Source organism: Hylobates moloch, unplaced genomic scaffold (genome assembly GCF_009828535.3).
Source record: "Hylobates moloch isolate HMO894 unplaced genomic scaffold, HMol_V3 SCAFFOLD_21, whole genome shotgun sequence".
Lineage (NCBI taxonomy): Eukaryota > Metazoa > Chordata > Mammalia > Primates > Hylobatidae > Hylobates > Hylobates moloch.
In genome coordinates, this window is record NW_026652296.1 from 14,257,251 (window position 1) to 14,275,591 (window position 18,341).

Here is an 18,341-nt window from a genome sequence, read left to right on the forward strand (position 1 = left end):
GCTTTTCATATTATATTCTTGGAAATCATCTTTTGTTGGTGCTTAGCTAGCTATTGCTGCATAACAAACCACCCAAAACGTAGAGGCTTAAAATAACAAAATTTATTATTTCTTGTAGTCTGTATGTTTACTGGGATCAGCTATATGATTTCATCTGGAGCTGAAGTCATCCAGGAACTTCACTGGCCTGGAATGTTCACTCATATGCCTGATGTCTCTAGGCAAGGATGACTGGAAGGCTGGGATAGCTGCATTGCTAGGAAAGATGGGCCTCTCTTTCTCCATGTAGTCTCAGGGCCTCTCACTTCCTACTTCTCTTGGTTTCTCCACTTGGTCTAACAGGTTAGCTGCATGTCTTACATAGTGTCTAAGGACTCTTCAAAGGGCAAAACTGAAGCTGCCAGGACTTTGTATGGCTTATTTTCTGGAACTGGCACAGTGTCACTTCTGACGCATTCTTTTGGTTAAAGAGAGTCACAGAGTCAATCAAATTCAGTGTGGGAGGGAAATATACAAGCCTGGAATACTGGGAAGTTTAGTTCATTGGGGGCCATCTTTGAAGACTAGCTACCACCAGTCGCTAATTGCTCTTTTCTGGAATTGAATAATAATACATCATAACTTTGTCAGAAACTTTCATGCCTTTCAATGAGTAAAGTTTTATAAAGTTCTATTTATTCAATATGTATACAATTCATATACAGTCATGCATAATATAAGAATGTTCCAGTCAACGATGTACTGCATATACAACTGTGGTCTCATAAGATTATAATACTGTACGTTTACCGTACCTTCCCTATGTTTAGATATGTTTACATACACAAATACCATTGTGTTACCATTGCATATGGTATTCAGGACAGTGACATGCCACACAGGTCTGTAGCCTAGGAGAAATAGGCTATACCATACAGCCTAGGTGTGTAGTAGACTAAATCGTCTAGATTTGTGTAAGAACCCTCCATGATGTTCACACAAAGACGAGATTGCCTAAAGACACATTTATCAGAGTGTATCCCCATCGTTAAACCATGCAGGATTGTATGTATTTTCCTTGTGGATGTAAAACTATTTTCTATATTACTCACAATGTATATGAGATAATTCGTGGTATTAAAGTATATTAACTATATTGCTAATTTAAAAAATAACAAATTATTAGACCCATATGAGCTCCTCTTTGTAAAACTGTCAGAACAATGTGCACCTAATGTTAAACTCGGGTATCTCTGGGAATTGGGGTTACGGCTAATAGAGCATTTTCTTCCGAGATATTCTGATTTATCTTCAACCTTCACGTATTGAAAGCCAGCAATGATTTTGTATCCTGTTTGGGAGAAATTTTCTGCAGGTCGTTAGTATTATTCCCTTAATATTCTGCTGGAATATCTTTAGCAGTCATTTTCATTTCGCAGAATTTTCCTTTCTCATCTGTAGACTTCGGTGAAACGGATATGAAACTTTACTTTTCGTATTGATGATTCACAGCAGTCACCCAAGCTCTATAGTTAAAGCAGAAGCTCCTCAAAGATCCCTCAGGGTAGGGCGGTGGCCGCGACGCCTTCTAGGGACTGTGGTCCCGAAAGCCGGCGCTGCCCCGGGAGACCCCCGGGAGACCCCCTGGAGACCCCCGGGAAAGGCGGCCCGGGGGCCCTTTCTGCGCATGTGCAGTTCCTGTTTTTTACCTGGACGCCCTTCCGGTTCGCCAGGCTCTTCCGGGTGAGGGTCCTGCAGCCTGTGAATTCGTGGTCCCGCCGTGACTTGGACCTGGTGCGAACTGGAGGCGAAACGGGTGCACCCACAACCTGTAGGAAGGGCTGGTGGCGAGCTCCGAGCACTCGGGCGTAGGAGGGAACGGTGGGGCCGGGCGGAGCTGGCCTCGGGTCTGCGGAGGGTGGACTCGCGCTCTCCCTGTCTTTGGAGGGAGGGTTTCCTGTGGTCGGGAGGCGAGGCAGCCAGGGCAGGATTGGGCTCCTGACCTGCGGGCCATGGGGCGGGCTCTCTCTAGGGCCCTGATTTGCCCGAAGAAGGCGCTTGGTGAAGGTGAAAGGTTTACGCATCCAAGTAGCTAGAGCCTCTTTCCAGAACTTCTGCTGATGCACTTAGTCCTGCAGCCATTGATTACTATAGCTCAGCAAAGTTCAGTTCAACTTTCGGAAGAAGGATGTGAGCTGGAATGGGCAGGGTCCAGATTTGACAGGAAAAGACACTTCACTGGAGGTATCTGCGAGAGTCCTGGGTTTGAGGGAAGGCGTACTGGTTATGAATAAGGAAATGATCTCTTCATCACTTCCTAAACACATACATGTCATTCCCTACCATCTCCACCCTCTGTTTATTCTGAGCTGCACCAACCATGTTCATCACCTCACCTGGGATTTACTGAGTTTACCCCTTGCAGAGCTACACAATAGTAGTAAAGGAAAAACTAAAAACCAATTTATCGTATATTAAGATTACGACTTAGTAAATATTTTATTCAGTAATGCAGTTTGCTAGTGACAGAGCCAATAACTGAATTCTGGTCCTTTGAGTACCAGGTCAGGGCTTTTGTCATCTACCACATTTAAGTTACCTACCACAAGAAGTTTCCTAGTAAAAGGTCCTCTTGTGAAACTGCAGCTAAGGGAGACCAAACTGTCAAAAAGACAAACACCTTAAAGCACTTTCATTCATTCTCTCCTGATTCTGTCATCTCAAGTGGCTAAACACATTAGTAGGAAAACAGGTAAGTGACATAATATCATTTTCCTATTCCAAGAAATCTTTTAATCCTAGAGTCCATTTTAATGCCAAAATAGCGTTCCAGGCTTTGTATATACTAACTTTCGTTGACCTAGTCTCCTATCAATTGGACTCAGACGTTTTCAATTTTTTTCAAAGGAGGCATAAATTGACAGTAATTCAGTAGAAAACATTTGTTGACACTCACTCAGTAAGAAAAGCTCTGTGAGACCATTCTGGAACTATAAATGGACAAGTGAACATTTCCTCAAGCTGTTGCTTCCTGAACCAGACTGGTCAAAGGGCCATGTTTTTAAATGGGTGTGTGGCTGTCTTTGTAGGTAATTGTAGAGCTGCTGTGTGAGCCAAATCGCTCATGATTCCATTCCCCATTCTTCCTTACCCAGCTCTGCTTTCAACACTCTTGGCCCTTTCTCAAGAGAACCTGAAAATGAAAAAATTTCAGGTAAGTTGCTCAGGGATTTACTTCTCACATTATACAGTGAATTTCAAGAGGTTTAGAGTAGTTTGCAGATGAAACTGAAATGTATAAAATTCAGCATCAGGGAAGAGTATTTGATCAATACTGGAAAAGTGGACATAGATATACAGAAATCATATATTCTTGTAGAGTTACTCAGATGGTTCCAGAAAGGCCCAGACAGTATGAGATAGCCCTTACACTGGATTTTTGTGTGGTTTTCCCATCATTTATGTCTAAAAATTTTCTTGGATGATATTTGAGTAAGTGAAGTAGAGGCAGCTCTGCCAAAAACAGCTGGGAAAGAAACGCTATGGGTTTCCTGTGACTTCTATACCCAGGCAGAGCACAGTAATTACAGGGAACCAATACAGTGTCATCCGAACAGGCAGCATTCTGATGATTCTCTGTGATGTCTATGATCCAGTGATAAGACCTAGAATAAATGGATAAAACCTATAACAAATAGAATAATGTTCCTCAAATAATGCCCCATAACTTTATTTCAGCTATACTTATAAAACAAGTTCTAGAGGGAACAATTCAATATTATATTCTGTAGGTAAAACTTCCTCACGTGCCTGTCTCATTTCAACCCACTTGATAGAGTCTGGTGTCTGCCCCCACCACTCTGATGCATCTGTTCTGGAAAAATTTAGCAGTAACCTAAATATTTTCAAACCCAATGAGTATTTTCCAGTTCATATTTACCAAACTCTTTGTTGCATTTGACAGTATGACTGCCCCCTCCCTAATAGGCACCTCTGATAATGTCTGTGGTATCACTCACATGATTCTCTTTGTAGCTCTGTAATCATGTCTTTTTTGAGATGAGGTCTCACTATGTTGCCCAGGCTGGTCTCGAACTGCTGGGTTCAAGTGATCCTCCCACCTTGGCCTCCCAAAGTGCTGTCATCACAGGTGTGAGCTGCCACACCCAGCCTATAATCATGTCTTCTCTTTTGTTTCATGAACGTTGCTATTCCATTGTTAGCCCGTTATTCTTTCTGATTTTTTTTCATGCCCTTTGTGGTTTTAACTTGTGAGTCTTTATGCTCTGAGATATTTCTGCCTCTGAGAACCTCAGTTTGAGATTCTTGCTGAACATCTCTGTAAGGATGTCCACAAGGCACATGGAGTCCTCATATCCAACATGGAAATAATATTTACAACTTGCTCAATGTGCTGCTGCTGCTTTTTTCCCTATCAGTGCTGCTTCCATCTGACCAGTGAGGCAAGCCAGAAAATGAAGTCCATGTGTTTTTTTTGTTTTTTTTTTTTTTGAGACGGGCTTTCGCTCTGTCACCCAGGCTGGAGTGCAGTGGCATGATCTTGGCTCACTGCAAACTCTGTCTCCCAGGTTCACACCATTCTCCTGCCTCAGTCTCCCGAGTAGCTGGGACTACAGGCACCCGCCACCACACCCAGCTAATTTTTTGTGTTTTTTAGTAGAGACGGGGTTTCACTGTGTTAGCCAGGATGGTCTCAATCTCCTGACCTCATGATCCTCCTGCCTCGGCGTCACAAAGTGCAGGGATTACAGGCATGAGCCACCGCGCCCGGCCTGAAGTCCATCTTAATTCTCCTTTTCCTCACGTCCTACCATACCTGTTTGTCGAGCTTGCTAATGTTGTCGCGTAAACATTTTTTGAATTTGTCCTTTCACTTCCATCTCCTCTTCCCCTGCCTCAGTTTCTCATGGGTTGTCATAATATTAATAGCTTTCTCCGCAGTCTGCTTGGCCCCTTCCTCTTCCCACCTCAAGGCTGTTCTTCACACTGACCAATTCCTCCAAAATGCCGACGTGATCATGTCTTAATACAGAAATGACTTAAGAGGTTCCACACCACTTATAGAATACAAGTTCAGCATCCTTGGTATGACCTGTAAGGCTATTTATGTCATGACCGTTTCCTGCCTCTTCTTAGTTCCTATCACTCTGGACCTTTCATTCAACAACTGTATATTGATCAAACAATTGTGTGTCATATGCTATGCTAGATGGTCTACATTCAGCTTGAATGAAGGAGATAATGTCTCTGTCCTCATGGAGCTCACGTGCTAGTGAAAGAGAAAGATATTACACAAACAGTTCAAACTGTGCTGAGGTGGTTCTCAACTCTGCCAGACCCATATCTATTTACAGAACATACTTTCTTATGAGCTATATTGGGATGCAAACCTTCCATATTCAGTCATCTCCTTTATCTCTCTTAGTTAATGCCACCCACCCACACCAGGCTGCCTCCTCTTTTAGACTTGGATGAAACCACATACCATAAGGTGTGGTACCAGCTTCCTGAGGGGCCAGATGGTGGAGCCAGATGATGCAACCTGGAAGTGTGGGCAAGTTAACTCACCGTGGGTGAACCTTGAATGAAGGGAAATGGAAAATGAGAAGGAGGTGGGCAGATGAATTCCCCATCCTTTCTCTATTCTGTGCACTATTTCAAGGTTAGTTTCTCCTGGTGGTCCTCCCAGAGATGTCCCATGTGCTGACCCACGTGCTGACCCCATGCTCCTGCTGAGGAAACTTGCTTGTCTTTGGGGCTTGTAGTGAGGTGGTGGGCAGCATGCTAATGCCTCTCGTATCTCATTGTTTACATCCTTTCTTTCCTCCCTTCCTTACTTCCCTCACCCTCACTGCCCCGGTTTGGAGTTCCCAGATGAAATGATGCAGACTGAGTCCTTGCCTTAGGATCTGTTTTCTAGAAATCCCAGCTAAAAGCCATCCTCCCTTTATCCTGTTTTGGAGATCATAGATAATATAACCTACTTGTGTAATTTTTTAAAAAATCAATAAAACTCAAATATAGAAGAAAAATAAAAACAAAGTAATTAAAAATGATACATATCTTAATATAGACTTGCCCAGATAAAACTATAGTAAAAGTCAGAAGAGGAGTCTGATGTTTATACAGATTACTTTTAGGTTAAATTTCTATGAGTATGATAATTACAAGTTCTCACTGATATGGGACTGATGTGTCGTGATTTGAATACTGTACATAGCATTGCCATTTGTGATTTTTTCAAGAGTGAAAATCCCTAAAGTTCCAGTTCAAATCAAATACAAATTGTGCTTGATGTATCCACTATTACATTGAAGAAAATTTAATATACGTAAAAATATATATAAAAATACTATGTGTTCAAGTGCCAAATGGAATAAGGTTCTAGGCTCAGATCATTATAAACAGGATTTTTCGTTTATATGAATAGTTAAGATTAGAAAGTTATACAGGACTTGGGGCATTTCTTTCCTGTAGGAGAAGGTCCTACATGTTGCAGTGTCTCTACCATCCTTCCCTCTCCTTCCACCAAATGCCAACAGCGGAAAAATGTCTCCGCAGATGTGCCACATGCCCCCGGTGGAAGGGACCACCCACACTGAGCCCCTCTGAAGAACGATGGTGGTCTGCATTTAGTCTCCTGAACATGCCCCAGATTTTACACTCTTGCTTTTAACCATGTTTCTACTGTTTGCTCCTTGACTTTCTACCCCTTTTCTGTCTACATTGTGACCATAGCCAGGAGCCGTCTCGTCATAGGACCCATTCCTGTCCCCATATTCTTTGTCCACAGACTATGTGTTTACAGAGCAATGCTGGCCCTCTTCATCTCTGCATTACATGTAGGGTCTGGTCATTATCTGTCTACCTCACAAGTAAGACTCTTAGCCTTTAAAGGTGTGGGCACATGTCCTCAGTAGCCATATCCCTGCTCATAGTAGTGCTCATCATTTCTTTTTTTGGGTAATCTTGTTTTGTGTGAAATGGTGAACTCTCCTCTGCTCTGAATGGATCATCATTCTACTTACAGTATTGCTTGCAGAGTGGACCTGAGTCATCGGGAGAATCGAGTTTCTTTTTCTTTTGTCATAAGCGCCTTTCAGTTTCTCACAAAGTGAACACATTCACTGTTCTTACTTTGGACTTTCTGCTATGAAGTGCACTGGGTCTGCCTGAGCAAGTACAGAACTTTCTAGTGAGGGCTCTTCCTTGGCACTCTTTCTCCCTGGCGTTTTGTTTCTAATATTTTTGCCAGTCATTCTTTCTAGTCATTAAGACCTTATATGTCTATTGTTGTGCCTATAATTATGAGATACTCTTTATCTTCAGGAAGCTTATAAGTCCTTTAGAGGAAGTAATTCATGGAGGAAATAAAATGGATAATGTAACTACTTCTAGTTTAAGAGACAGTTAAGTGGTGATAGCGGGAAAGGCCTCATTAAATTACCTAATAAAATGTGTCAGTAGAAAGATGTATAGCAGATCAAAGAAAAGAAAGACGGGTGACCTAGGATGGTCATGTGGGTGAGGTGAGACATACAGCAGGCCAAAGCCCAGTTGTCTGCAGAGGTGGAGGCAGCATGCCTATTTTTTACTGCTTTATTTTTAAATACGAAGAATGAGAAAAATCATACACAAAATACCTGTGTTTCCTTCACCTCGCTTCCCCTGATCTTTCAAAACTATATTATAGTGATCAGAACCGGGAAATTCACATGAATACAGTACTATTATCTATCTTATTCAAATTCTGCTCATTATTTTCCATAATATCCTTTTTCAGTTCAAGGATCCAACCTAGGAACCCAGGTTGCCTTAAATGTCCTGTCTCCTTAGCCTCTTGCAACCCACGATGGTCCTTCTTTGTCACTTATAACCTTGACACTTTGCTGGCTAGTTATTTTGCAGGGTTCATCGTAGCCTTTTCTTTCTATCCCTTCCCCTTCCCCTTCCCTTTCCCTTGTTTTTCCTTTGTTTTCTTTTCCTTTTCTTTCCTCCCTCCTTTCATTTCTCCTTTCTTTTCCTTTCGTCTTTCTTTTCTTTCTTTCCTTTTTACTTACTTAAGCTTATTTAACTTACTTAATTTTTGAAGCTGGGTTTTGCTCTGTCACCCAGGCTGGAGTGCGGTGGTGCAATCATAGCTCACTAAAGCCTTGACCTCCTCAGCGTAAGCAATCCTCCTGCCTTAGCCTCCCAAGTAGCTGGGACTACAGGCATGCGCCACCACTCCTGGCAAAAAAAAAAAAAATTTTTTTGAGAGATGGGGTCTCACTATGTTGCCTAGGCTGGTCTTGAACTCCTGAGTTCAAGCGATCCTCCTACCGCAGCCTCCCAAAGTGCTGTGATTACAGGCATGAGGCACCACGCCTGGCCTACCATAGTTCTAAGAATCCAAACCGTATAGAAAGATATTTTAGAAAAGCGTCACTCCTTCTCATCTCTTCTACTCTGTTCCGATCCGTCCATTCTTTCCATCTGTTTCCACCTCTCCCCTGAATGTAACCAGTTTCATGAGTTTCTGTTGTATCCTTTCCATAATTTTTTTTGCACATGTAGTGGTTACATGTGGTGGGTTTTTTTGTTTTTTTGAGATGGGGTCTTGCACTGTCACCGAGGCTGCTGGAGTACAGTGGCACAATCTGAGCTCACTGCAACCTCTGACTCCCAGACTCAAGTGATCCTCTTGCCTCAGCCACCCGAGTAGCACATGCCACTATGCCCAGCTAATTTTTTTTTAATTTTTTGTAGAGATAGGGTTTCGCTGTGTTGCCCAGACTGATATTGAACTTCTGAGCTCCAGCGATCCGCCTACCTCAACCTCTCAGAGTGCTGGGATTATAGGTGTGAGCCACCACACCTGGCCATGTGTGTTTTCTTACATCTCCTTTCTTACATAAAAGGTAATATATTATAGATATTCTTCAATACTTTGCTTTTTTCACTTCATATCAGTTCATGGAGACCTTCCTCATTATTTATGCTTTCAAATATTGCTTCTGATCACTGCGGTATCTGTCCTGTGAGCTCCAGAACCATATATCAAACTACCAGCTAGATATCTGTACTTCTTTACTCGACAGACACTTCAAGCACAGCATGGTAAAGATCAGTGCCTTCGTTTCCTATGCTCAATTCTCTTTTTTGTTTTGTTTTCCTAATCTCCACATACACTACTAGCGTCAGCCCAGCTGATCATGTGAAATAATCTGCACATTACATCTACTGCACATCAAGTAGTGGTCAACTCTCCTTGCCTCCCGTTATGTAGGACTGATTCTCTACTTCCCATTTCCCAGGAACTACCTGTGCTCATGTCCTGTAGTAGTGTCTTAGTTTTCTTCCCCTGTAATTTGACCTTTAAGCCAGTTTCCATTTTTCTAGAGTAGGGGACAGCAAATGTTTTCTTTAGAGGACAAGGTCAAAATTTTTGTCTTTGCTGGCCCTGTGGTCTCTGTTGGATTTCCTTGGCACAGCTGTTGTGACATGAAAGCAGTCATAGACTGTGTGTAACAAATGAGCATGACCACATTTGGCTCCCAGTGGCCTAGATTTTGCCCACGGACTGTAGTTTGCCAACCCCTATGCTCTAGAGCATTGTTTCAAAATACACGTTTGGTCACAAATCTCCAGTCTTTGCTTACAAATAACTCTTTATGGATTTCCATTATTTACAACAGTGGTCTCCAAGGTGGAGGATAGGGAGCACCCCAGCAATTCACTGGACTTCTGTTCTTGTTAGTATTTCAGCCAAAATAATGAAAAAATAAGTTTTATTGATATTAATGTATAGCTGGAACTAACTTGGAAATATACTACAATTCCTAAGCAAATGTATGTTAGCATATATGCAAGAATGTTTTGCTGATGTGCTGTACTATCTAAATTTCAAGACTACTAATTAGAGAAAAGAGTTCCTCTATTCTCCGACCTCTGTCCCGCTCCTCACTAACCTTTCCTATGGAGAGATTGTAGTTCTCGAACTCCCCATATGTGTTTTGTGTCTGTGTATATTCTTAATGGCTACGGTCCTATAAAACGTACTGTTTATTTTTCAGGACTAAAATTACTATGCCCTCAAAGAAGGGGTAACAAAAATGGAGCAAGCTTTCTTCTTTTGTGATCACCCTTCATCTTGTGTGTATGTCCAGCATTGCTCTTTAAAGATGTACATTTCTATTTTTGTCACCCTGTTAGAATGTATGCTCCTAGAGAGCAAGATTAGTATTTTATGTGATTAGTAATCCAGGCAATTGGAATAGCTCCAGGACATGGTATAAGCTCAGCACATTTTTAAAATTTATTTTAAAAATGAACACAGTGACAGATTTTTAATTTTCTGCCCTCCCACAATTATATCTCTTTATAGCTTTCCATTAGCCATGGCAGTGGTCTGCTTATAGTTTATGTTACCATACATTTGATATAACTCAATTCTGGTCACCCAAGATTAAACGTTTTCTTTCAGAGACCAGTTTCATTCCAGGACCTGACTGTGAACTTCACCCAAGAGGAATGGCAGCAACTGGACCCTGTTCAGAGGCTCCTGTACAGGGATGTGATGCTGGAGAACTACAGCAACTTGGTCTCCGTGGGTAAGGACGATTTCCTGTACAACTCCCAAGAGCATACATTTCTTCTGTGTTACAAAAACGTGTTGATTTCTAGAATTTAATTATTTAGCCTTGAGCATCAGGGGAGCAAGATGATTAAACCCTTTTAGACAGAAGAAGTTTGCGTATGTATTCACTGCCCTTCCCCTACCCTTCACCAAAATGTTCTAGCTGTACTGAGCTATTGCTGGGCATCTTCATTGCACAGCTTCTGAAGCTGTACTTTCTTCATTCTTCAGAGTCCCTGATGTCCAAAGATCTTGGTCCAAGTTCTATAATTTCCCATTAACAGGGTTTCATGTTAACAAACCAGATGTGATTTTCAAATTGGAGCAAGGAGAAGAACCATGGATAATGGAGGAATTCTCAAATCAGAACTACCCAGGTAAGTAAATGATAACTGAGCAGGTGGAACCAATGGAAATGAGAGTTCCATGGTGGTCAGTGGTAATAGTTGGCATGGTAATGTTTTTCATGAATTTCTTTTTGTTGGCCCCAGACCTTTAGAAGTGATTGAGGTTGATTAACTGTCATGCTATGGACATCTGAAACATTCTCCTCAAATAAATAATTGAAATTTATAAAGATTTTTGCCATTAAGTTACCTATCCCCAGAATTCAAGTTCTTCTTTTATCACACCTTAAACTTTATTTCTGTAGCATTCTCTGTTGCCTCCCTTGCCCCACCCACCATTGTCATAGGCTTGGTTTATATTTCAGACATTCAGAGATCTGTCACGATCTTTTTAATTGTCTTCCATTTTTCTCTACATCACTTAACAGAAATAACACGGTTTCCCTTTCCATTCTAAGCTTCACCAGGATCCGGAGTAGGGTGAGGCAAACAAGGTGCCTGGCATGCAAAATTTAGGAAAACACTCAACTCTCAGGATTGTGTGGGCACCCTGGGTATCCTGCTTGCCTTCCTCTAGTCCCAGCTCTGCTCAGCCCGCAATCTTACTTCCCTTTGCATTGTACAAATTTGAGAGTTTCATGTCACTGCAAAAATTTCAGATTTACCCCTTCCTTCTTGTGTGTTTTGACAATAACTGACCATCTTTCTGATATCTATTTTACCTGGTCTCACTGTATGACTATCTTTCTCTAAGTACTTACTTGACTCTTATCTGTTTTATTCAACACTCCATCAGCCACACTTCCAGCATACTTTGTGTACTATTCTTTGTGACTATTTACTTTTTCCACTGAATGTTTAGTAGTATTTGTAAAGTGTCAAAGGTACTTGTATTCTTTGCTAGTTTCCTCTTCCTTTCCCCCTGTTAAATAGTGGCTGGTATGGATGGATTTGCTTTTTTGTATTTTTTGTTTCTGTTTTTCTTCAAATCAACCAAGTAAGAGATATTTGCACTTGAAATTTGTTTAATCTTGGAAGGCTGGGCCTGAAGTCTAACCCCTAAAACAATGCATTTCTAAGGAATTCTCATTTCATAGCAAATATATAAAGACTCACCAATTACTGTTAATTGTGTTCCTTTTTCTAGAAGTTGATGATGCCTTAGAGAAGAGCAAGGAAATCCAAGATAAACATTTGATACAAACTGTATTCTTCAGCAACAAAACACTGATTACAGAAAGAGAGAATGTATTTGGGAAAACACTTAATCTGGGCATGAATAGTGTTCCCTCAAGAAAAATGCCCTATAAATGTAATCCAGGAGGAAACAGTTTGAAAACTAATTCAGAAGTAATTGTTGCAAAGAAAAGCAAAGAAAACAGAAAGATTCCTGATGAATACAGTGGATTTGGGAAGCATGAAAAAAGTCATTTGGGAATGAAAAAATACAGATACAATCCAATGAGGAAAGCCAGCAATCAAAATGGAAATCTTATTCTGCACCAGAACATTCAGATTTTGAAACAACCTTTTGACTATAATAAATGTAGGAAAACCTTCTTCAAGAGGGCAATTCTCGTTACACAAAAGGGGAGACAGACTGAAAGGAAACCAAATGAATGTAATGAATGTAGGAAAACCTTTTCTAAGAGATCTACCCTCGTTGTACATCAGAGAATTCATACAGGGGAGAAACCGTATGTTTGTAATGATTGTAGAAAAACTTTTCGTGTGAAGACAAGCCTCACTCGACACCAAAGAATTCATACTGGAGAGAGACCCTATGAATGCAGTGAATGCGGGAAAACCTTCATTGACAAATCTGCCCTCATTGTACACCAGAAAATTCATGGAGGGGAGAAATCCTATGAGTGTAATGAATGTGGGAAGACCTTTTTTCGGAAGTCAGCCCTGGCTGAACATTTCAGGTCACACACAGGGGAGAAGCCTTATGAATGCAAGGAATGTGGAAATGCCTTCAGCAAGAAATCATATCTTGTTGTACATCAAAGAACTCACAGAGGAGAGAAGCCAAATGAATGTAAGGAATGTGGGAAAACCTTCTTTTGTCAGTCAGCCCTTACTGCTCATCAGAGAATTCACACAGGAGAAAAACCCTATGAATGTAGTGAATGTGAGAAAACCTTCTTTTGTCAGTCTGCCCTCAATGTGCATCGAAGAAGTCATACAGGAGAGAAGCCCTATGAATGCAGTCAATGTGGAAAATTTTTATGTACAAAATCAGCCCTCGTTGCACATCAGATAACTCATAGAGGAAAGAAGTCTTATGAATGTAATGAATGTGGGAAATTTTTCTGCCATAAGTCAACACTCACTATCCATCAGAGAACACACACAGGAGAGAAACATGGTGTGTTTAGTAAATGTGGTAGAATATCCATTGTGAAATCAAACTGCAGTCAGTGTAAGAGAATGAACACAAAGGAGAATCTTTATGAGTGTAGTGAACATGGGCATGCCGTCAGCAAAAACTCACACCTCATTGTACATCAGAGAACTATATGGGAGAGACCATATGAATGCAATGAATGTGGGAGAACCTACTGCAGGAAGTCAGCCCTGACTCACCATCAGAGAACACACACAGGAGAGAGACCCTATGAGTGTAATGAATGTGGGAAAACCTTCTGTCAGAAGTTCTCCTTTGTTGAACATCAGCGAACTCACACTGGGGAGAAACCATATGAATGTAATGAATGTGGGAAATCCTTCTGCCATAAGTCAGCCTTCAGAGTCCATAGAAGAATTCACACAGGAGAGAAACCATATGAATGTAATCAATGTGGGAAAACCTACCGTCGCCTGTGGACTCTCACTGAACATCAGAAAATACACACAGGAGAGAAACCTTATGAATGTAACAAATGTGAGAAAACATTTCGCCACAAATCAAACTTTCTTTTACATCAGAAATCCCACAAGGAATAAGTTCCAACAAAGTAATAAATTCCAACAAAGCAACAAATCAAATAACTTACACAATGCTAAACTGTGAGTATGTATAGAGGAGTAAAATCTTATAAATGTAATGAATATGGAAAATTTTTCTGCCATAAGTCAACCCTCAATGTAACATCAGAGAAATCATGTAGGAAAGAAATAATTTGTTTAATAAATGTATTATTCATTGTGAACAATGAAAATATTCAGCAGCAATTCAAAGGTTATACCAAATGTGCCTCCCTTTTAAAATAATGAAACAAACATTGTTTAAGTTAAATTGTTACTTGGTTCCTCCCCACAGTGTTACTTGATAGTGTATGTAGTGTATGCTAGTGTATGACGTTCATTTCAAATCAATACCATTGTTTGATAGTTGAGTAATTTACAGTTTCTCAATTTATGGTATATTTTCAGATTTGGCAGATTTTTTGTTGTCTGCAAACTCCATAGTCTTCTAGTAGCAGACTATATACCTTTATCTGCAAAGGTGACAACTCAGGAGAACTAACCATTGTACTCTATGCACCCATGGTAATTATACCCCAGGTGAGCATTTTGTAAAGCTGAGCCAATGAAAGCCCTTCCTAAGACCTTTCTAATGGAAGTTAGGCACAGGATAACTAGTTCATGATCCTGAAGCTTTCAGCCAAGTCAAGAAAACGGCAATTGCAGTAGGAAAAACATAGGAAAATAAGCATTTTTGAACAACAAAGAGAATTTGGATGATGGTTGAATCCAAAAAGTATTTATTTCTCTGGTTTTAGTATTCTCTAATATCCACTCAACCCCATCTACCAGTGGTTTGATTATGTCAATTAGTATGTTTTCAAAAATCTCTTGGATTTCCTAATCAACATTAGAGGTATTCTTTAGAAGTCACTGATCAAATTCTGAGAACAAAAGGCCTCTGGGATGCTGATTAGGATTACATTCTATGGATATATGTGATGAGGTAGGATTGCTACTTTTATGGGGTTATTGGGAAATGTTTACCTTTCAAGTCCTGATTTCCATGAGTGGGATTTTCCCTATACCCATTCCTAGCCTCTCTGCCACATTATGCATTCTCCCCAGGGATGAGGAAGTGGGCTTATCTAGTTGGTAAGATAGTGATGGGTAACTGGGTTTGCTCACCTGAACTCCCTCTTCATTGTGGGCTGACCTGCAAGTACAATTTCTTGTCACAGTTATTGCCTGTGATTGGTAAATTGGTCTAATTCTGTCATTCAGCTAATTGGCCCATTAGCTGAATGGTCACACTAAGTTACATCCTCCAACTCAATTTGATCAGTAATAAAAGTTTCATCCTGCCCCCTGTCTGCTACTTAATTTTTTATTGTTTAGATGGGGGGGAAATTGTGCTATTTATTTGGGGCCCTTCAGAGAACCCAATATGAACATGATTTATCTATTCAGTTTTTATGTCCTTCAGGACAGATAAATGTATGTATACACACATATACATGTGTTAATATATGTAAGTATATACATATGTTTAAATGAATGTGTATGTGTATACTGATCTTGCTCTTTTCCTGTGAAATGTATTAATAGTCACTTCAAAGATTTGGTTGCTATTGTGAAAGGAATTAAGTTACCTTTCACTTTGAAACTAATAGAGTAAAGAAAAACAAAAATACCTAATTTTTGTGCCAAATTTGTCTAAATTTATCTCTTAATGTTGGAACAATTTTTTCAAATCTTATGGAAAATGTAAATTCACAAGTCCAAGAAGTTTAATGAACCCCAGGCAGGATAAAAATGAAGAGCACAATAAGACACCAAATTTCAGGACATAAAGAAATCAAAACTAGTTTAATAAAGAATATCTTAAAAGTAGCCAAAGAACAAAGACATGATATAGTGTATTCATCTCCTAGGGCTTCCCTAACACAGTACCTCAGACTGGATGTTCTAGAACAACAGATCTATCTCATAGTTCTGGAGGCCAGAAGTCAGGTTGGGGTGTTGGCAGGGCTATACTCTCTTCTGAAGGATCTATTCCAGGGCTCTTCCCTAGCTTCTGATAATTCTGTAGCTTGTGGCAGCATAACTTCACATGGCATTCTAAGTGTGCGTGTTTGTGTCCAAATTTCCCCCTTTTATAAGGATACCAGTCATTGGATTAAGGGCCTGCCCTACTCCAGTATGGCTGCATCTTAAATAATTACATCTGCAACAATCCTATTTGCAAATAAGGTCACATTCTGAGGTACTTGGGTATAGGACTTCAACACACATTTTGGGGAGACAGTTCAATCCATAACAGGTTAATGTATTATTTATTGTTGTATAACAAATTATCCCCAAAATTAGCAACTTAAAACAATAAACATTTACTATCTCATTGTTTTTGTGGTTTAGGAATTGTAGAGTAACTTGGCTAGGTGGTTCAAGCTCAAGGTCTTTGAGGTTGCTGTCAAGATGTTGACCAGGGATGCAGTCATGTAAAGACTTGACGGGGCTGAAGGATCCACTTCTACCATGGCTCTCTCCCACAGCTGTTAGCAGGAGACCTCAGTTCTTCATCACATGGACCTCTCCGTAGGGTTTCTTGAGTTCCTCACAACGTGGCAGCCGACATTCATACCTCAGAATGAGTGATCCAAAGCCACAGTTTCCCTTATAACCTAGCTTTGGAAAACTATCACTTTCACTGTACTTAATTGGTCACACAGACCAACCTTGATATGGTGCAGAAGGGTATCACACAGGAGCCTGAGTACCAGGAGGTAGAGACCTCTGGAGCCATCTCACAGGCTAGCTACCAGAGGCAACCACCATAAGAATGGAGTGGTTTCAAGAAAGGTGAGAGGAGATGCGCTGAAAACAGTTAATACAAACAACCCTTTCAAGAAGTCGTACTAAAGGCAAGAGAAATGGCATTGTAGCTCGAGAGTAAAGTATAGTCAAAGGAGGCTTCTTTCTAGAGATAGAGATAAATGCATGTTTATACACTTACGGGAAATGTTCCATAGAGAGGGGGCAATGTTGGAGTAATGTTCTGCATAGGTGAGATAGGTCGGAATCTATGTGTAAGGGGGAAAGGTAGCCTTTTTAAGAGAATAGGCAATGGTCATACCATGCCAGCTCACACATATGGGTTGATGTGACAGAAGTTTGTGAATTTATTTTGGAATTGTTTCTATTTTTCAATGAAATGGGAAATAAGATTATATGAGAGAATGAGAGAGTTTTATAAATTGGTATTACTGATATGACACATTTAGTTTCAGTTTTGCCAGATTATCTTCCCATTTGTCTTTCACTACAGTGTTGTGGAGCATTTGTATTTTTGTTCTGTCAGTTGCTAATATACTGATATCTTTATATAATGCCTTAATATCCCTGTTATTTGCAGGGAATAAGGGGAAGATAGTATATTAGTTTCTTACTGTCAGTCAATAATGAAATTAGTTGGTAATCTCTTCTTCCCTCTTCTCTTCCTGTTCACCTGGAATCTAATTTAAAAGATAGCTTATTCTTTAAGATGGACATATCAGTCTCTGAATTATTATATGTTCACAGTTTGCCTATGGACTTTATGTATATTTGAAGATCAGTCTGACTGGTTAGAAAATCCCCAGCTAACTTTCTTTGCATATCCTAAAACACATTGTTCCATCATATCTAGACCAAGTGTCATTCTTCAGAAGCCTGATGCTCCTGGATACTCTGTCCCTCCAGAACCACTGTCTACCCCACTCTTCATGCTTGGGGCAGACCTCTATGAACTGCATCAACTGAGGTCTCTTGCCATCAGGTGTCTGGTTAAGACTTTATTTGTGGCTCTCTTCCACAGCTAGAGCTATTCCCAGATCCCAAAAGTCACTTCCTTCCTGCATCACTTAGAGTTCAATCAGAGCAGCAGAGCCATATGTATGTTCTGTAGATGACAAATTTGTTATCAAGATTTGACTCCAGGCTATTACGGGAAGGCTGTTATGTGACTGTCCTCATGGCTGATGCTGGTACTTTAATTCTGCAGGCCAAGCAAGTAGTGAAGGTGAACACTAAGAGAATAAAGACAAGCTGGAACCCACAGACAAAGCTGTGGCAGTTTTTACTGTCTTCTACCTAAACGATGTGGGTGTCCTACAGAGGTTGGTGCCGTTTGTGGTGTTGCTAAGCACACACATAGCCCAGGCGCTGGAAGAGCTGGAGGAGATCCTGGGGAGAGGAGAGGAGCCACAGGCTTATCTACTGAGCCATGCCAACAAGAACCAGCAGGTAAGAAATGTGTCGGGGGCAGAAGCCTTGCTAAGCATAAAAGCAAGATGATTGCTCCTCTGTGATCACCCTCCAGATCTCACGCCAAAATGTCCTCTGTGACCCACCCTCGCTGGAAACATACAGGGAAGGGAGTTCTAGGAAACAGTATCAGCTAAGCCAAAGTGACACATTTCAAAGGC

At 40.6% G+C, this 18,341-nt stretch overlaps 1 protein-coding gene across 4 annotated transcripts; it reads left to right on the top strand.

Annotated features, from left to right (window-relative positions):
* The first annotated feature begins 1,730 nt into the window (after positions 1–1,730).
* ZNF334 (zinc finger protein 334) lies at positions 1,731–16,140 on the top strand. Of its 4 annotated transcripts, none has more exons than XM_032142312.2 (7): positions 1,731–1,773; positions 2,705–2,731; positions 3,135–3,193; positions 5,466–5,662; positions 10,466–10,592; positions 10,850–10,995; positions 12,113–16,140. In XM_032142312.2, the coding sequence occupies exons 4-7, from the start codon at positions 5,602–5,604 to the stop codon at positions 13,912–13,914; spliced, it is 2,136 nt and encodes a 711-aa protein (XP_031998203.1). In that variant the 5' UTR covers positions 1,731–1,773; positions 2,705–2,731; positions 3,135–3,193; positions 5,466–5,601; the 3' UTR covers positions 13,915–16,140. The 4 variants fall into 4 exon arrangements, with proteins under 4 accessions (XP_031998203.1, XP_031998204.1, XP_031998206.1 ...); XM_032142313.2 differs by having other exon boundaries at positions 10,903–10,995; XM_032142315.2 differs by lacking the exons at positions 2,705–2,731; positions 5,466–5,662 and having other exon boundaries at positions 10,903–10,995; positions 12,113–13,957.
* The last annotated feature ends 2,201 nt before the right edge of the window (positions 16,141–18,341 follow it).

Excerpts from the sequence above, each read along its gene's own strand:
- ZNF334 (XM_032142312.2), top strand. The coding sequence starts at position 5,602 with ATGAGAAGGAGGTGGGCAGATGAATTCCCCATCCTTTCTCTATTCTGT. Across the intron at positions 5,663-10,465 it reads ATTCTGTGCACTATTTCAAG|AGACCAGTTTCATTCCAGGA; the intron begins GTTAGTTTCTCC and ends GTTTTCTTTCAG. Across the intron at positions 10,996-12,112 it reads CTCAAATCAGAACTACCCAG|AAGTTGATGATGCCTTAGAG; the intron begins GTAAGTAAATGA and ends TCCTTTTTCTAG.